Here is an 18,210-nt window from a genome sequence, read left to right as displayed (position 1 = left end):
TTTAATTGTTACTGCTATGATGCCATCAGCAGGTAAATAATTGATTGTGACAACTCCACAACTCTAAGTTAAATCCATCATTTGCTGCTTCCGATGTTGTGCCAAAAACTTACTTCCTCCCAAAAATTAATTCCTGTCCCATCAGCGAGAACTGCTTCTGGGCTTTGTCTGTACACAACTGATTACTACATACAAGACAAACGCTTATATTTTTGGTTGTTGTAACAATATGTGTTTGAAGTTATTCAAGCCTTTATTGTTTCCAATAAATGAAAGAGTTGGCCATTTATATGGTAATAATGTGATTAGGACACCCGATTCTGATCATTTGGATGGGTGGCCAATTACTTTTGGATGTGTGTATGCATGATGATACCGTGTATGATGAGACAGAAGCACAATGCGTGGACTGAACACTAAAGTGGTTGCTGAGTCAGTTTACCATGAATTGATTTACGTGGACCCCGACTTAAACAAGTTGAAAAACTTATTCGGGTGTTACCATTTAGTGGTCAATCATACGGAATATGTACTGTACTGTGCAATCCACTAATAAAAGTTTCAATCAATCAATCAATGCTCTGCACACCGCCAAGATGTGTGAATAGAAAAAGGCTGCGTTTACTTTATCCACTTACTGAAACTAAACTTAGTCTTCTCAATGTTTTATTATTTATTTGGATACAATGTATAATATCACATTTTTATTTACATAAGACAGAAGTTTGCATTTTATGAATCTCGATGTTGGAGATTATTATTTATTTGCATGCAATGTGCAAAGCTGCATTTTTGCTCAGGGAAGTATTTTATTCAAGGCATTAATATTGCTTCTTACAGGATGCTCTTAATTTAGTTCTTTGAAAATGATTCCATAAAAAGTACAATTTACACCTGAACAACATTATTCAAATGATAATTTTGCTAAGAGTAAGATGCTGTCATGACTAGGACTGTGGCGTGGTTTGTTCTCCCGAGGTGCAAGTGAATTGGACCAGATGTGGCGTGAAGGTGAATACATGATTTATTTAAACACTATAACTACAAAAAAAGTACAAACGAAAAGCGCGCACAGTGGCGGAGAAACGACTTGGCTATGAAAACAAATACTTGCACAAAGGCAGAAACTATGAACAACAAAAAACACTAACTGTGGCTTAATAAACAAAAACTTACTTGGCATGGAACCGGCATGAAAAAAGAGCAGCAAGGGTCATAAGGGTGTGGAGAGTGTGCAGAAGCATAAATGCGGGGTGTCGTCAGAACGACAAACTGAAAACAATGAACTTAAAAACCATAGACATGATTAACGAAAACAGGTGCGTGACTCAAAACGTGAAACAGGTGCGTGACGTGACAGGTGATAACTAATGGTTGCTATGGTGACAAAACAAAAGTGCACAAAAAGTCCAAAAACAAAACCGAACGTGACCAAAACAAAAACATGATCACACAGACATGACAGATGCAGTGTATGCAGTCTCATTTCAGACTGCTAGTTTTTGTACCGATAAAATAATTATCTCTTTCATTTGTATTCAATGGTTTCTTTAAAAAGTGGTGAAAAAAAATAGTTTTTTTGTGGAAAAAATCTGGGATTTCACTTTTAGGTCATACAGGCTCTATTCATTGTTTTGTCCTGGAACAGTACAAACAGAGACTTCTACTCTGCTTTAAGGTGGAATATATTCCCCTAACACCGAGTTACACAGTCTATTGCCCCTAGGAAGAGAAGGGGGCCAAATAGGCATCTCTGTTGTACTCCGACCTTCATTTCTAATGGCGCCGTCATTCTCCCGTCATACAACACCCTGGCCTAAAAGCTGTCATACAGAACCAGGATCATCATAAAGATCTTAGATGGAATATCATAATGCCGCAATATCGTCCACATTTTGCAGTTTTGGGGGCTCCGGCACTGATTAAATTGATATCAATTTATTCCAAAGGGCGCAGCTGATCTGAGATACAAGTGTACTAACTGAGCTCGTAAATTGAGGTACTACTGTATATTGACTAGAATGTGATGCTAAAATTAAAATAGTAATTACTGTATGACTATGAAATAGTGAGGGATGCAGTATTGGTGCTGTTGTAGATGATCTTCCATCCTTTGTTTTCTCCACTCAAGTCAGATCTAAATGCTACCTTCACTTGGTAACTTCTTGTTTCGATGCGGCGCGGTGATGTCGACCCGCAGAAGGGTCCGTACTCTCGTCCGGCTGTCGAAATCTTGCAAATAAAAACCAGGGAGAGTGATTCATTAAAGGCACAACTCATGTTGAATATGCAGGAAACCACACGGGCTAAGAGTACATCACTTTAGTGGTGTGTAGACAGCGACAGATTACCTCCGCGAGCATGAGGACGAATACATTGTTTGGTTGTTGCTCTGTAGTCACATGACTCACCTTTAACATGTCGTAGGGACACGGGGCATCTGGATGTCCCTCTATGTCAAAGGGCTCCATGAAGTCCAGAGTTATTTCGTAGCCCTCGGGAAGACGTATGGTGTGGTTGCAGTGAGTCATGGATGGGTATGGGCTCGGGTAACCGGGACTGGTCAGAACACCTGATAGGTTGGTCAACACCTGGCTGTGGCATGGTACTGCAGAGATACAGAGAAAGAAATGCAGCATTACGTTTTGGCATCAAGTAAAACATTCCATTAACAAATACAACAGAAAATAAAAAATGGCCATGTCTGTAAATGTTCTCATTCATCCAAGTCATTGTAATCTCAGGGCATTCAATCAATCACAACAGGACTGTGATCGATTGGACTTCATCAGTTTGTGCTCATGATTTAGACAGATCTAAGTGCTTATAGTCAAAGAGTCTAATCTATGAGTACAAACTAATGAAGCCTACTCGGATGAGAGGCGAAACGTCTTCCAAGACAAACCAAACAGTCCAGTTGCCATCGATTGAATGCCCTGAGAGGGAAAAAAAATGTACAGGTAAATTATTATTATTATTTTTTACTGTCAACTAGTTTTTATTTACATTTTTGTTCATTTTCAAGTTGGTGACCCGCTCGGTCATGTATTACCGTATTTTTCGGAGTATAAGTCGCACCGGAGTATAAGCCGCACCTGCCAAAAATGCATAATAAAGAAGGAAAAAAACATATATAAATCGCACTGGAGTATAAGTCGCATTTTTTGGGGAAATGTATTTGATAAAACCCAACACCAAGAATAGACATTTGAAAGGCACTTTAAATAAATAAAGAATAGTGAACAACAGGCTGAATAAGTGTACGTTATATGAGGCATAAATATGCCTGGTATGTTAACGTAACATATTATGGTAAGAGTCATTCAAATAACTATAACATATAGAACATGCTATACGTTTACCAAACAATCTGTCACTCCTAATCGCTAAATCCCATGAAATCTTATACGTCTAGTCTCTTACGTGAATGAGCTAAATAATATTATTTGATATTTTACGGTAATGTGTTAATAATTTCACACATAAGTCGCTCCTGAGTATAAGTCGCACCAAACTATGAAAAAAACTGCGATTTATAGTCCGAAAAATACGGTAGACGGTTTATATTGTAATTTAAGCTTCTTCTGAGCTTTGTCCTTCACATTCACTTCATTCCTTCCCATGCTTGGAAAACATCCCATCCATCCATTTTCTACCGCTTGTCCCGTTCGGGGTCGTGGGGGTGCTGGAGCCTATCTCAGCTGCATTCAGGCAGTAGGCGGGGTACACCCTGGACAAGTCGCCACCTCATCACAGGGCCAACACAGATAGACAGACAACATTCACACTCACATTCACACACTAGGGCCAATTTAGTGTTGCCAATCAACCTATCCCCAGGTGCATGTCTTTGGAGGTGGGAGGAAGCCGGAGTACCCGGAGGGAACCCACGCAGTCACGGGGAGAACATGCAAACTCCACACAGAAAGATCCCGAGCCCAGGACCTTCGTATTGTGAGGCACATGCACTAACCCCTGTTTCACCGTGCTGCCCTGCTTGGAAAACAAAGTATTGCTATTAGCTAATGCTGTTTTGCACAGATCTTACGTGACATTTGCTAAGCTAACCAATGTTCCCTATAAGGTGCGCGCCTGTGCAATTGCGCACTGCTCAAGCGTCCTCTGCGCACGGCAAATCTATGCCACGCACAAAATCAAATAAAAAAATTAGCTCATAACAATTTTCGACACACGGACACGACAGAGAAAACAGTTTTCGTCATCATTGTTCAAATATTGTAAAGTCTGTCGAGACACTTTGAGGACATGAATTCCATCGATCACTTTACTGTGCAAAACTCTTTATTGTCGGCCATAAACACATCACCAAAACATTAGTAAAAAAATTTATATCTAGCAAAACTGGTCATTTTCTGCAGTACAAACCAGACCAAAAGCAACTTTGTTATATCAACAGCAGCCGCTCGCTCTTTCTCACTTGCACCAACACATTCACATACGGCACTTAGCCAGTGATGCGTTTACAGCCACACAAAAAGTCGGACAACTCCAACACCACACATAAAGTGTAATTCCAGGTCGTTACACAATAGAATGTGTGCTTATTCTAGTGTCATTTATTAGGAATCTTAATTTATAAATATTAATCATGAAATGCTGTTAGTATATTAAATAAATACTAATAAAAATTTATTTTTACAAACAGGAAGTTGCAGGAATGTACACATGATCTCCTGCTTACATCTCATTGTGCAACATGTGAATGTTTTTGTGGGCACTAAATGCAATGTCTGAAAGGGGTACAAATTATTTCCAAAGCAGGACCTCCACCCAGACAAACAAAGAAGTACACAGTTCCTGAAAAACTATATTTTTTGTTATTGTCATTGTAAGTGGGCCTAAACACTTATATTAGAAAATAACTTCATGGAAATGACTGCTGTCATTTTATTATAATAATAAGAGAAAGTTGTCTGTCTATCTGTGTTGGCCCTGCGATGAGGTGGGGACTTGTCCAGGGTGTACGCCGCCTTCCGCCCGAATGCAGCTGAGATAGGCTCCAGCACTCCCCGCGACCCCGAAAGGGACAAGCGGTAGAAAATGGATGGATAGATTGAGATTTAACTTGTTATTTAGTCAGGTTTTGGACAGGTGTGCTGCTGGTGTAGCCACAGTGTGCACGTCTGATGTTGCTCACATGGGCTCCACTGAATGCTCAGGGAGTTTTTGCGTTTGATCACACACATGAAACATTAGAGGGAACATTGAACATTGAACATTGTCGGAGGCAGATATTTACATATATCCGTATTTATGTCTTACTTCTTTAATTTCATAATCATATTACAAAACAGCTAGTGTTTTTCTTCCAATTGTGGTCGTTTGGTTGTCTGCAAATACTGTGTGCTAACCTTGAGTGTGGAATGTAAGAAAGAGAGATACTCCTTCTTCTTATCTATTCTTATGTCCAGGTGCGGAGGACAATGGGCATGTGTTTGGGCTGGAGGGACAAGACTGCGAGGGTGGGAGGAAGAGAGACTTGATAGAATAGGGGGTTTCCATTTTGTAGGGCAAACCATCTTAGCTGCGCGATTGAATGTTCTATGCTGGACTGGTCTCAGTATATTTACAAAGCTTTGCAAATATATTACAAAATACCTATTCTGTCTCTGGTGGTTCTTCTACTCAGCTTTAAGTGTCGTAAAGAGCTTGGGAGCGACGACCAGAAACTTGAATTCCCTGGGAGGAACAACTGGTCCAAACGCAACACCAGCTAATGGCGGAAATGCTTTTAACTCAAATTTTTGCCTGCAACTTAAAGCATAACAATTAGCCGAGAGACACTCTTAAAATTGGTGCACTTTTCACTGTCTGTGTTTTCCAATGTCAACTCCCTGGTTTTCAATTCCACTTAAATTGTTTCCCCGCTTGTAACATTATAGTTCGAGTGGGAGTTTTTGAGCATGAAAGGATTTAAGAAAAACGGATGCAATGGTTGCTATATTCCTGTTAAACCGGTGAGTGAAAATCACACGCTCTTCAAAGTATTGCTTTCGAAACATAATGTTATGTTTCTGTTGCATGCGTGCGTGTTAGTGGGGCGCAGTTTATGGACCCACAATCCGTTGTGTGAAGAAGCACATATAACATGTCAATTAATGAATGAGAGGACCCTGCATATGAAATTTTTACTGCAAACACATTACCAGCCCCTTACTGCTCATTAAAGAAGGGAATATAATAGCACATTCCTCAGCATACTCCTGTTGTCTCCCTTGGCGCACAGTGTTAGTGCTGGGCTGGTAATTTGACATACAAGGATCCACTCCTCACTGGCATTGTGTCATGTACATGTGCAACATTATGTTAAATCTATTATTTTGCGCTAAAACTATTTTTTTTAAACAAAATATTTTCCATTAATTTGTTTAGGTGGCTTTAGTCAAACCCATAAAAACATTTTCTATCAACTTTAGTGTATTAACTCTCCATTATGGGCAAAAAGGACATCTTATATGTTAAACATAGTAGTAATTCTGCAACAAAATGTATGTGATAAACTTCTTTCATAATGTATTAATTACCTGTCAAATGTGACAGTTATGATAAAATCGCAATGAATTCCACCCAGCAACAAGTGGCCTTGCCTAAATGTCACATGGCCAGAAAAAAAAAAATCCAAACTTTTCTGTAATCTACAAACCCCGTTTCCATATGAGTTGGGAAATTGTGTTGGATGTAAATATAAACGGAATACAATGATTTGCAAATCCTTTTCAACCCATATTCAATTGAATGCACTACAAAGACAACATATTTGATGTTCAAACTCATAAACTAAATTTTTTTTTGGCAAATAATAATTAACTTAGAATTTCATGGCTGCAACACGTGCCAAAGTAGTTAGGAAAGGGCATGTTCACCACTGTGTTACATCACCTTTTCTTTTAACAACACTCAATAAACGATTGGGAACTGAGGAAACTAATTGTTGAATCTTTGAAAGTGGAATTATTTCCCATTCTTGTTTTATGTAGAGCTTCAGTCGTTCAACAGTCCGGGGTCTCCGCTGTCGTATTTTACGCTTCATAATGCGCCACACATTTTCGATGGGAGACAGGTCTGGACTGCAGGCGGGCCAGGAAAGTACCCGCACTCTTTTTTTACGAAGCCACGCTGTTGTAACACGTGCTGAATGTCGCTTGGCATTGTCTTGCTGAAATAAGCAGGGGCGTCCATGAAAAAGACGACGCTTAAATGGCAGCATATGTTGTTCCAAAACCTGTATGTACCTTTCAGTATTAATGGTGCTTTCACAGATGTGTAAGTTACCCAGGCCTTGGGCACTAATGCACCCCCATACCATCACAGATGCTGGCTTTTGAACTTTGCGTCGATAACAGTCTGGATGGTTCGCTTCCCCTTTGGTCCGGATGACACGATGTCGAATATTTCCAAAAACAATTTGAAATGTGGACTCGTCAGACCACAGAACACTTTTCCACTTTGCATGAGTCCATCTTAGATGATCTCGGGCCCAGAGAAGCCGGCGGCGTTTCTGGATGTTGTTGATAAATGGCTTTCGCTTTGCATAGTAGAGCTTTAACTTACAAATGTAGCGACCAACTGTATTTAGTGACAGTGGTTTTCTGAAGTGTTCCTGAGCCCATGTGGTGATATCCTTTAGAGATTGATGTCGGTTTTTGATACAGTGCCGTCTGAGGGATTGAAGGTCACGGTCATTCAATGTTGGTTTCCGGCCATGCCGCTTACGTGGAGTGATTTCTCTAGATTCTCTGAACCTTAGCCTGCACACCTGTGGGATGTTCCAAATAAGTGTTTGATGAGCATTCCTTAACTTTATCAGTATTTATTGCCACCTTTCCCAACTTCTTTGTCATGTGTTGCTGGCATCAAATTCTAAAGTTAATGATTATTTGCAAAAAAAAAAAAAAGAAAGTTTATCAGTTTGAACATCAAATATGTTGTCTTTGTAGCATATTCAACTGAATATGGGTTGAAAATGATTTGCAAATCATTGTATTCCGTTTATATTTACATCTAACACAATTTCCCAACTCATATGGAAACGGGGTTTGTAGATCAAGAAGTTACTTTTATACATCAACACCAGTCCTAAAAATGTTACTAAACCTCACTGCTGTGTCTGCTAGTTTTATTGTAGCTGTGAAGTTTCAAACCCAGAGAGGATCCCTATGACCTTAGAGGTTCAGCTGTCTTTCAGAAAGCAAACATACGAACGAGCTTAAAAAGTAGATGTGTTTCTGTCAGGGGGGTTCATCTGTGGAACAGCTTGGATGATTCATTCACACATTTAAATACAACTTTAAGACCAATGTCTTGGAAAAATATATCACTCTTGAATCAACACAATAATTAATACTATGATCAATGTTAATTACAAACTAAATGTGGGATGTAAATAATAATGGAAGTATAATTGTCTATATATAGTATATTATTTGTACAAAGGTTTAACCAACACACGTGCAGGGATATTTCACATGTCTTTACTGTGTATATAATTGAAAAGTGTTTATGGTGTGTAAAGGAAATTTAATATTTTTTATTTTTAGGAAGCTCATCTTGTATTTGACATTCTTTATAGGGTTAGGCCAGGGGTCGGCAACCCGCGGCTCTAGAGCCGCATGCGGCTCTTTAGCGCCGCCCTAGTGGCTCTCTGGAGCTTTTTCAAAAAATGTATGAAAAATGGAAAAAGATGAGGGGGAAAAAAATCTATTTTTGTTTTAATATGGTTTCTGTAGGAGGACAAACATGACACAAACCTCCCTAATTGTTACAAAGTACACTGTTTATATTATACATGCTTCACTGATTCGAGTATTTGGCGAGCGCCGTTTTGTCCTACTAATTTTGGCGGTCCTTGAACTCACCGTAGTTTGTTTCGATGTATAACTTTCTCCGACTTTCTAGGACGTGTTTTATGCCACTTATTTTTCTGTCTCATTTTGTCCACCAAACTTTTAAGGTTGTGCATGAAAGGTGAGTTTTGTTGATGTTATTGACTTGTGTGGAGTGCTAATCAGACATATTTGGTCACTGCATGACTGCAAGCTAATCGATGCTAACAGGCTATTTAGGCTAGCTATATGTACATATTGCATCATTATGCCTCATTTGTAGCTATATTTGAGGTCATTTAGTTTCCTTTAAGTCCTCTTAATTCCATGACACACTATCTGTATGTAATATGGCTTTTAATTTTTTGCGGCTCCAGACAGATTTGTTTTTGTATTTTTGGTCCTATATGGCTCTTTCAACATTTTGGGTTGCCGACCCCTGGGTTAGGCGCAATGAGTGTTCAACTTCAGCCTAAACCCTTTCGGTCTGTAACATTGTCAATTTATGAATATACGACTGTGAGTTTATGTAAAACTATTTATTTTGTTGACCACTAACCAAAGATATTAATAAACCAAACTTAACTAAGTTTAACGTGAAAGATGTGTGTTGTTGTCATCGGGAGACAAATTGAAAGATAAAGGTAAGGCCACTGTGTTCAAACACTGACTTACAAATATTTCATGCCGCGGCCACTTCACAATTCAAAGTAGCTTAACACTATATAAATATTTATTTCATAATAATAAATACATACCAATACTGGGGTCATAATAAATGGTATTCATTAAGGTTGCCATAGTGACGCAGCAAGTGTGCAGATGTTTCCCCAGACAATACAAATGAGGCTTGTAAAAAGCTGTTATTCATATCATTAATAAAAACCTGTGGGCATATAATCCTTTTTTTGGAGCCTGTTCATCGCATATTTTATTTTGTCACCCCTCTTACTCCCCCGGCAAATAATGATAAGTGAAGGCACGTCAAAGAAGTAATTGTGATGTATTACCAGCACACTTTTAGTGCTGCAAAATAGGTATCCATTTTTCATATCACTTTGAAGTTGCTTCTCTCCGGAGAATCAACACTAATTAACCTTGTCTTTCGGCAGCTGGCAGAGATCAACTGCTTTATGCGCCACTGTGCCATTTGACTGTGAAATACTATAATATATCAGCCAGCTGTGACCGACTCTACGACTCGTATCAACAATGGTTACGTTTTTTTGAAGACTTGTTGAAGAGCCCAGATGACCACATTTTCACTAACTAACAAGTTCTCTAATATATTTTTTTGCTCCTGAAAATGAATCTGACAGTCATTTACCATAATATCAATTTGTTTTAAGTAATCGGGAAATAACTATCTGTACTTGGAACATAGCCAGACTCGATATGCCGTGTCATCTACAGAACAGGAGCCCATTTCCCTGCATAGACAGTTTGGATAAGCATGTACAACTATTATTTTTATCACTTAATTGCATGTTTTTGTCGCCCTGGTCTATGATTACTTCAAAACTGATATGGTTAAAATTATGAGCAAACAATCTATATAAATATAATAATACATTAGGTCAGGAAAAAACACAGAGGCTATATCATCCCTACAAGCCTGCAGGCTTAACTGTAGGGAGTTTAATTATTAATACTGTTTATCACTACATACCTACAAACCCCGTTTCCACATGAGTTGGGAAATTGTGTTGGATGTAAATATAAACGGAATACAATGATTTGTAAATCCTTTTCGACGCATTTTCAATTGAATGCACTACAAAGACAAGATATTTGATGTTCAAACTCATAATTTTTTTTTTTTTTTTTTTTTTGCAAATAATAATTAACTTAGAATTTCATGGCTGCAACACGTGCCAAAGTGGTTGGCAAAGGGTATGTTCACCACTGTGTTACATGACCTTTCCTTTTAACAACAGTCAGTAAACGTTTGGGAACTGAGGAAACACATTTTTTAAGCTTCTCAGGTTGAATTATTTCCCATTCTTGCTTGATGTACAGCTTAAGTTGTTCAACAGTCCGGGGGTCTCCGTTGTGGTATTTTAGGCTTCATAATGTGCCACACATTTTCAATGGGAGACAGGTCTGGACTACAGACAGGCCAGTCTAGTACCCACACTATTTTACTATGAAGCCACGTTGATGTAACACGTGGCTTGGCATTGTCTTGCTGAAATAAGCAGGGGCGTCCATGGTAACGTTGCTTGGATGGCAACATATGTTGCTCCAAAACCTGTATGTACCTTTCAGCATTAATGGCGCCTTCACAGATGTGTAAGTTACCCATGTCTTGGACACTAATACACCCCCATACCATCACAGATGCTGGCTTTTCAACTTTGCGCCTATAACAATTCGGATAGTTCTTTTCCTCTTTGGTCCGGAGGACACGACGTCCACAGTTTCCAAAAACAATTTGAAATGTGGACTTGTCAGACCACAGAACACGTTTCCATTTTGTATCAGTCCATCTTAGATGAGCTCAGGCCCAGCGAAGCCGACGGCGTTTCTGGGTGTTGTTGATAAACGGTTTTCGCCTTGCATAGGAGAGTTTTAACTTGCACTTACAGATGTAGCGACCAACTGTAGTTACTGACCACACTGATGTCGCTTGTTGATGCAGTACAGCCTGAGGGATCGAAGGTCACGGGCTTAGCTGCTTACGTGCAGTGATTTCTCCAGATTCTCTGAACCCTTTGATGATATTACAGACCATAGATGGTGAAATCCCTAAATTCCTTGCAATAGCTGGTTGAGAAAGGTTTTTCTTAAACTGTTCAACAATTTGCTCACGCATTTGTTGACAAAGTGGTGACCCTCGCCCCATCCTTGTTTGTGAATGACTGAGCATTTCATGGAATCTACTTTTATACCCAATCATGGCACCCACCTGTTCCTAATTTGCCTGTTCACCTGTGGGATGTTCCAAATAAGTGTTTGATGAGCATTCCTCAACTTTATCAGTATTTATTGCCACCTTTTCCAACTTCTTTGTCACCTGTTGCTGGCATCAAATTCTAAAGTTAATGATTATTTGCAAAAAAAAAAAAAATGTTTATCAGTTTGAACATCAAATATGTTGTCTTTGTAGCATATTCAACTGAATATGGGTTGGAAATGATTTGCAAATCATTGTATCCCGTTTATATTTACATCTAACACAATTTCCCAACTCATATGGAAACGGGGTTTGTAATTAGAGTCTGCAACTGGACGTGACGTCACGCATAACACAGGTATCGTAACGTGGCACCATTGGATTTTACGTGAATCGGTGGAACCGGCGGGATTTTGGTAGGTGCCAAAAAAGTACCGGATTTGGTTCCCATCCCTTATTGTATCTGACCTCCTTTTGCTCACCTGTACAAGATCTTTTGTTTCTATGGAGCAAATATCCTGGTCTGCATGTGCAATAATACCCGCCAATGTAGTTGTGGCAAAAATGGTCGCACACTCTGTCCTCGTGCACACTGGACCGGCATTCGTCGATGTCTGAGGAAGACAGAGAGGTCAGAGTTTAAACGGCATGGCTGTCTTGGCCTAAATGGGAGCAGACTTTAAAAAAGGACATTACTTTGGTTGCATGAGATGGATGTTAAGTAGAAGTTGAGATTAATGGAGAAGTTCTCAGCTCTGTAGCAGAATTGGTTTGTCGTGTCCAATTAAAAAGAGAATATTAAATTGGACACAAAAAAAAAATCCCAAAACTGAACTGAATAACAAGACAGGTCACCATGGAGGCCATTTGCTCCGTGAGGTTTAACTAATAAGCTCGGGTGCTTCCGTGCAAAATGTTAGCGTTTGCACGAAATGAGACGTTTCACAGGCTGCTGGTAATCATTTAAGTGTTCTATTAATATATTGATCAGTGCTAATTAATTTTGTTGTAAAATCATAACCCACAGTAAACACAATTGAACCCTGAAATACCAGCTTTGATGAATTATTGGCTTGTAGTAAGAAGACTGCTGTCTGTGATTGCCATGGCAACGCCTCGTCACAGATTTTCATGGTCTATTGGTGAACAAGCCGGGTCACTCTCGGTTCAATAAAATCTGAAAAATGTATTTGTTCACTAAAAAACTGTCAGTAGGTAAAATGTTTTCTATGACCGGCATTAAAAACAGGTGAGAAAAGTATCACGACTTTACACGTGTCACACTAGTGATCATTACAGAAGCCCATAAGTGGTATCAACAACTTTTATTATAAATAATATATACACTTGACACTATTTTGTAACTGGTTGTAAAAGGCTCTTTTTTATTCAAGTCCATGTCAGAGAACCAACAAATTTAGCTGAACTGCACCAATTTTGTCAAGAGGAGTGGTCAAAAATTCAAGCAGAAGCTTGTGGTTGGCTACCAAAAGCGCCTTATTGCAGTGAAACTTGCCAAGGGACATGTAACCAAATATTAACATTGCTGTATGTATACTTTTGACCCAGCAGATTTGCTCACATTTTCAGTAGACCCATAATAAATTCATAAAAGAACCAAACTTTATGAATGTTTTTTGTGACCAACAAGTATGTGCTTCAATCACTCTATCACAAAAAAATAAGAGTTGTAGAAATGATTGGAAACTCAAGACAGCCATGACATTATGTTCTTTACAAGTGTATGTAAACTTTTGACCACGACTGTATATATAGCCCCGCCCTCGGACAAAGTTTTTTTTAACCCAATGCGGCCCCCGAGTCAAAAAGTTTGGGGACCCCTGTTATAAACCAACGGTAAAAATCAAACTAATCTCTCCTACATAAGTACACACAGTTCCAAAGTTGGATTCCAAAGTCAATATAGCTCTTGTCTCAAAGTAGGTGTACTGTCATGACCTGTCACATCACACTGTGACTTATTTTGAGTTATTTGCTGTTTTCCTTTGTGTAGTGTTTTAGTTCTTGTCTTGCGCTCCTATTTTGGTGGCTATTTCTCTTTTTTGGTATTTTCCTGTTGCAGTTTCATGTCTTCCTTTGAGCGATATTCCCCGCATATACTTTGTTTTAACGATCAAGAATATTTCAATTGTTTTTATCCTTCTTTGTGGGAACATTGTTGATTGTCATGTCATGTATGGATGTACATTGTGGACGCCGTCTTTGCTCCACAGTAAGTCTTTGCTGTCGTCCAGCATTCTGTTTTTGTTTACTTTGTAGCCAGTTCAGTTTTAGTTTCATTCTGCGTAGCCTTCCCTAAGCTTCAATGCCTTTTTTTAAAGGCACTCACCTTTTGTTTTTTTTTGGTTTAAGCTAGTGGTTCTTAACCTTGTTGGAGGTACCGAACCCAAGCAGTTTCATATGCGCATTCACCGAACCCTTCTTTAGTGAAAAATAAAATGTTGTTTTTTTTAAATTCAAGACAAAGTTATATGTTTTTGGTAACACTTTAGTATGGGGAACATATTCTAAGTAACAAAGACTTAATTTAGAGTTTTTTGGACACTAGGGGAACATATTCTAAGTAATAAAGACTTAATTTAGAGTTATTTGGTTAGGGTTAGAGGGTTAGGGTTATAATAAGGCATTCATAAGTACTTAATAATGACTAGTTAAGAGCAAATATATAAGCAACTAATTAATGGTGAATATGTTCCCCATACTAAAGTGTTAACATGTTTTTTTACTGGTGCACAAAATGAACCGTGCATGAACATCACCTTATTCAAAGAACAAAACCAACACAGTGCATCCACTCACAACAAATTACACACCTGCAAATCAGTCTGACTTCTGCTGTTGCCGTATCCGTATTACGCCGATAGGGAGAAGTTTTTATTTACACGATGAGCCGGGTGTGTCTTGACCTCCGCCGAACCCCTGAGCCCGACTCACCGAACCCCTAGGGTTCGATCGAACCCAGGTTAAGAACCACTGGTTTAAGCATTAGACACCTTTTTACCTTCACGCTGCCTCCCGCTGTTTACGACATCTACAAAGCAATTAGCTACCGGCTGCCACCTACTGATATGGAAGAGTATTACACGGTTACTCTACCGAGCTCTAGACAGCACCGACACTCAACAACAACACACTATAATTACTGGCTTGCAAAAAATATTTTTAAAGGGGAACATTATCACCAGACCTATGTAAGTGTCAATATATACCTTGATGTTGCAGAAAAAAGACCATATATTTTTTTAACCGATTTCCGAACTCTAAATGGGTGAATTTTGGCGAATTAAACGCCTTTCTATTATTCGCTCTCGGAGCGATGACGTCACGCATTGGGAAGCAATCCGCCATTTTCTCAAACACATTACAAACACCGAGTCAAATCAGCTCTGTTATTTTCCGTTTTTTCAACTGTTTTCCGTACCTTGGAGACATCATGCCTCGTCGGTGTGTTGTCGGAGGGTGTAACAACACGAACAGGGACGGATTCAAGTTGCACCAGTGGCCCAAAGATGCGAAAGTGGCAAGAAATTGGACGTTTGTTCCGCACACTTTACCGACGAAAGCTATGCTACGACAGAGATGGCAAGAATGTGTGGATATCCTGCGACACTCAAAGCAGATGCATTTCCAACTGGACTGGACAGATCAGCTTTCAGGAAAAAAGAGCGGATGAGGGTATGTCTACAGAATGTATTTATTGATGAAAACTGGGCTGTCTGCACTGTCAAAGTGCATGTTGTTGCCAAATGTATTTCATATGCTGTAAACCTAGTTCATAGTTGTTAGTTTCCTTTAATGCCAAACAAGCACATACCAATCGTTGGTTAGAAGGCGATCGCCGAATTCGTCCTCGCTTTCTCTCGTGTCGTTTTCGTCGGTTTCGCTTGCATACGGTTCAAACCGATATGGCTCAATAGCTTCAGTTTTTTCTTCAATTTTGTTTTCGCTACCTGCCTCCACACTACAACCATCCGTTTCAATACATGCGTAATCTGTTGAATCGCTTAAGCCGCTGAAATCCGAGTTTGAATCCGAGCTAATGTCGCTATACCTTGCTGTTCTTTCCGCCATGTTTGTTTGTATCGGCATCACTATGTGACGTCATAGGAAAATAGACGGGTGTATATAACGATGGTTAAAATCAGGCACTTTGAAGCTTTTTTTAGGCATATTGTGTGATGGGTAACATTCTGAAAAAAAACTTCGAAAAATAAAATAAGCCACTGGGAACTGATTTTTAATGGTTTTAACCCTTCTGAAATTGTGATAATGTTCCCCTTTAACCCAAATAGGTGAAATTAGATAATCTCCCACGACATACCAGACTGTATCTCACGGTAAAATAGTGTGTTGAAAAACACTGCTCTATACAACAGGAGCACTCTAGTGGTTTTGATGCAAACATTGTTGTCTCCAGAGGTTTGAACTGACCTTGGTGGCCGATATAGTGTCATTCCCAGGCCAGATTTGGCCCCTGGCCGCCAGTTGAATACCCATGGACTGGCGTAATTAAAAGCATCAAAATACACTTCTGCCCGGAGGCAAAAAAGTGTCACTACGCTACATCACCTTCTGAGGTGTAAAATGCTTGGAAGCCGGTGAATCGCTCCTCGTTAGAGTAGTCGCTCCTAAAGACCACTGACATGCGGTTGCCGGCTGACAGGATGACGGTGTTCCTCGGGGTGCCATCATGGCGCTTCGCTTCGTCTCCACAGAAACGCACTGTGTCGTTCCCTTCCGCTAAAACCTATTTGGACAAGGTCAGGGAGCTGTAAAGGCACAATCCAAACAATTTAGCCCAAATAGTGCGAGCGGGCTGTACCTGAACGTAGTCATACTCGCACAGGTTGGAGGGTTCCAGGCTGAAGTGGGTGAAGTAGAGTTTGACCCCGTGGCCCTGTGGGACGCTGATGTTCCACACCGCGTGCGTGTTATCGGGGTATGGCCGCGGGAAGTCGGGGGAGGTGAAGCTGCCGTATAAGCCTGTCATATCCGCACTCAGCAAGACATGGAAGAGGGGAAATAGGACAAATACAAAGCCAGCACTGGCACATTAATGTGTGAGCACAGCAGTTTCGGGAATGTTTAAAAATATCCCGACAACCTGGTGCTCACCTGGTCATTTTGTGGCCTCACGGTCCTCGGATGTTTTCTGTCTGTTGAATTGGCTCTGCCTTAGCTCAGTGCTCTTTGGGTAATTGAACCCGCGTGTCACGCCCAGCTGACAGTAAAGCAAACAAAGTGCGGCAGGCACATGATCGGCGTCATCGTCACCCTCCTCCCTCGGTCACGGATGTCAGGGGAAATAGACGTCAATATCTTGTTGAGACTTCTATTCCTGCACACAAGTCAGTCTACATCGCAAACCTTATGAAACACAATTAATAAAGACATGACGGGAGAAGTTCTTGTCGGTTTAATAAGTGACGCAGACCTGTGCTGATCCTATGGATTAGTACTAAATGACCACCTTTAGAGAACACCCTCCTGCATTGAATTGTGTTATTTACCTATATTTATTACAAACCCCAAAAGCAGTGAAAATGGCACGTTGTGTAATTCGTAAATAAAAACAGAATACAATGATTTGCAAATCTTCAATTGATTAAACTGCAAAGACAATATATTTATTGTTAATTTTATCTTGCAAATAATCCTTAACTTAGAATTTAATTTCAGCAATGCATTGCAAAAAAGTTGACACAGGGGCATTTTTACCACTGTGTTACATGGCCTTTCCTTTGAACAGCACTCAGTAAATGTTTGGGAACTGAGGAGACACATTTTTGAAGCTTCTCAGGTGGAATTCTTTCCCATTCTTGCTTGATGTACAGCTTAAGTTGTTCAACAGTCCGAGGGTCTCTGTTGTGGTATTTTAGGCTTCATAATGCGCCACACATTTTCAATGGGAGACAGGTCTGGACTACAGCCAGGCCAGTCTAGTACCCGCACTCTTTTACTATGAAGCCACGTTGATGTAACAGGTGGCTTGGCACTCTTGCTGAAATAAGCAGGGGCGTCCATGATAACGTTGCTTGGATGGCAACATATGTTGCTTCAAAACCTGTATGTACCTTTCAGCATTAATGGCGCCTTCACAGATGTGTAAGTTACCCATGTCTTGGGCACTAATACACCCCCATACAATCACAGATGCTGGCTTTTCAACTTTGCGCCTATAACAGTCCGGATGGTTCTTTTCCTCTTTGGTACGGAGCACACAACGTCCACAGTTTCCAAAAACAATTTGAAATGCGGACTCGTCAGACCACAGAACACGTTTCCACTTTGCATCAGTCCATCTTAGATGAGCTCAGGCCCAGTGAAGCCGACGGCGTTTCTGGGTGTTGTTGATAAACGGTTTTCGCCTTGCATAGGAGAGTTTTAACTTGCACTTACAGATGTAGCGACCAACTGTAGTTACTGACAGTGGGTTTTTGAAGTGTTCCT

General features: G+C 40.0%; 1 protein-coding gene across 1 annotated transcript; it reads right to left on the bottom strand.

Annotated features, from left to right (window-relative positions):
* Positions 1-1,006: 1,006 nt before the first annotated feature.
* masp2 (MBL associated serine protease 2) lies at positions 1,007-16,935 on the bottom strand. Its single transcript, XM_061970507.1, has 6 exons — positions 16,876-16,935; positions 16,583-16,805; positions 16,330-16,507; positions 12,222-12,353; positions 2,412-2,608; positions 1,007-2,232 (listed from the first exon to the last, which is right to left on the bottom strand). The coding sequence occupies exons 1-6, from the start codon at positions 16,881-16,883 to the stop codon at positions 2,059-2,061; spliced, it is 912 nt and encodes a 303-aa protein (XP_061826491.1). The 5' UTR covers positions 16,884-16,935; the 3' UTR covers positions 1,007-2,058.
* Between the last annotated feature and the right edge of the window lie 1,275 nt (positions 16,936-18,210).

Source organism: Nerophis lumbriciformis, linkage group LG01 (assembly GCF_033978685.3).
Source record: "Nerophis lumbriciformis linkage group LG01, RoL_Nlum_v2.1, whole genome shotgun sequence".
NCBI classification, from domain to species: Eukaryota; Metazoa; Chordata; class Actinopteri; order Syngnathiformes; family Syngnathidae; genus Nerophis; species Nerophis lumbriciformis.
This window is presented reverse-complemented; position numbering and strand designations above follow the sequence as displayed.

What these genes read in the sequence shown, in the direction of transcription:
- masp2 (XM_061970507.1), bottom strand. An exon ending in AGCATTTTACACCTCAGAAG is followed by an intron (nt 12,354 to 16,329) that starts GTGATGTAGCGT and finishes TGTCTTCCTCAG; the next exon opens with ACATCGACGAATGCCGGTCC. An exon ending in AAACAAAAGATCTTGTACAG is followed by an intron (nt 2,609 to 12,221) that starts GTGAGCAAAAGG and finishes GTATCTCTGCAG; the next exon opens with TACCATGCCACAGCCAGGTG.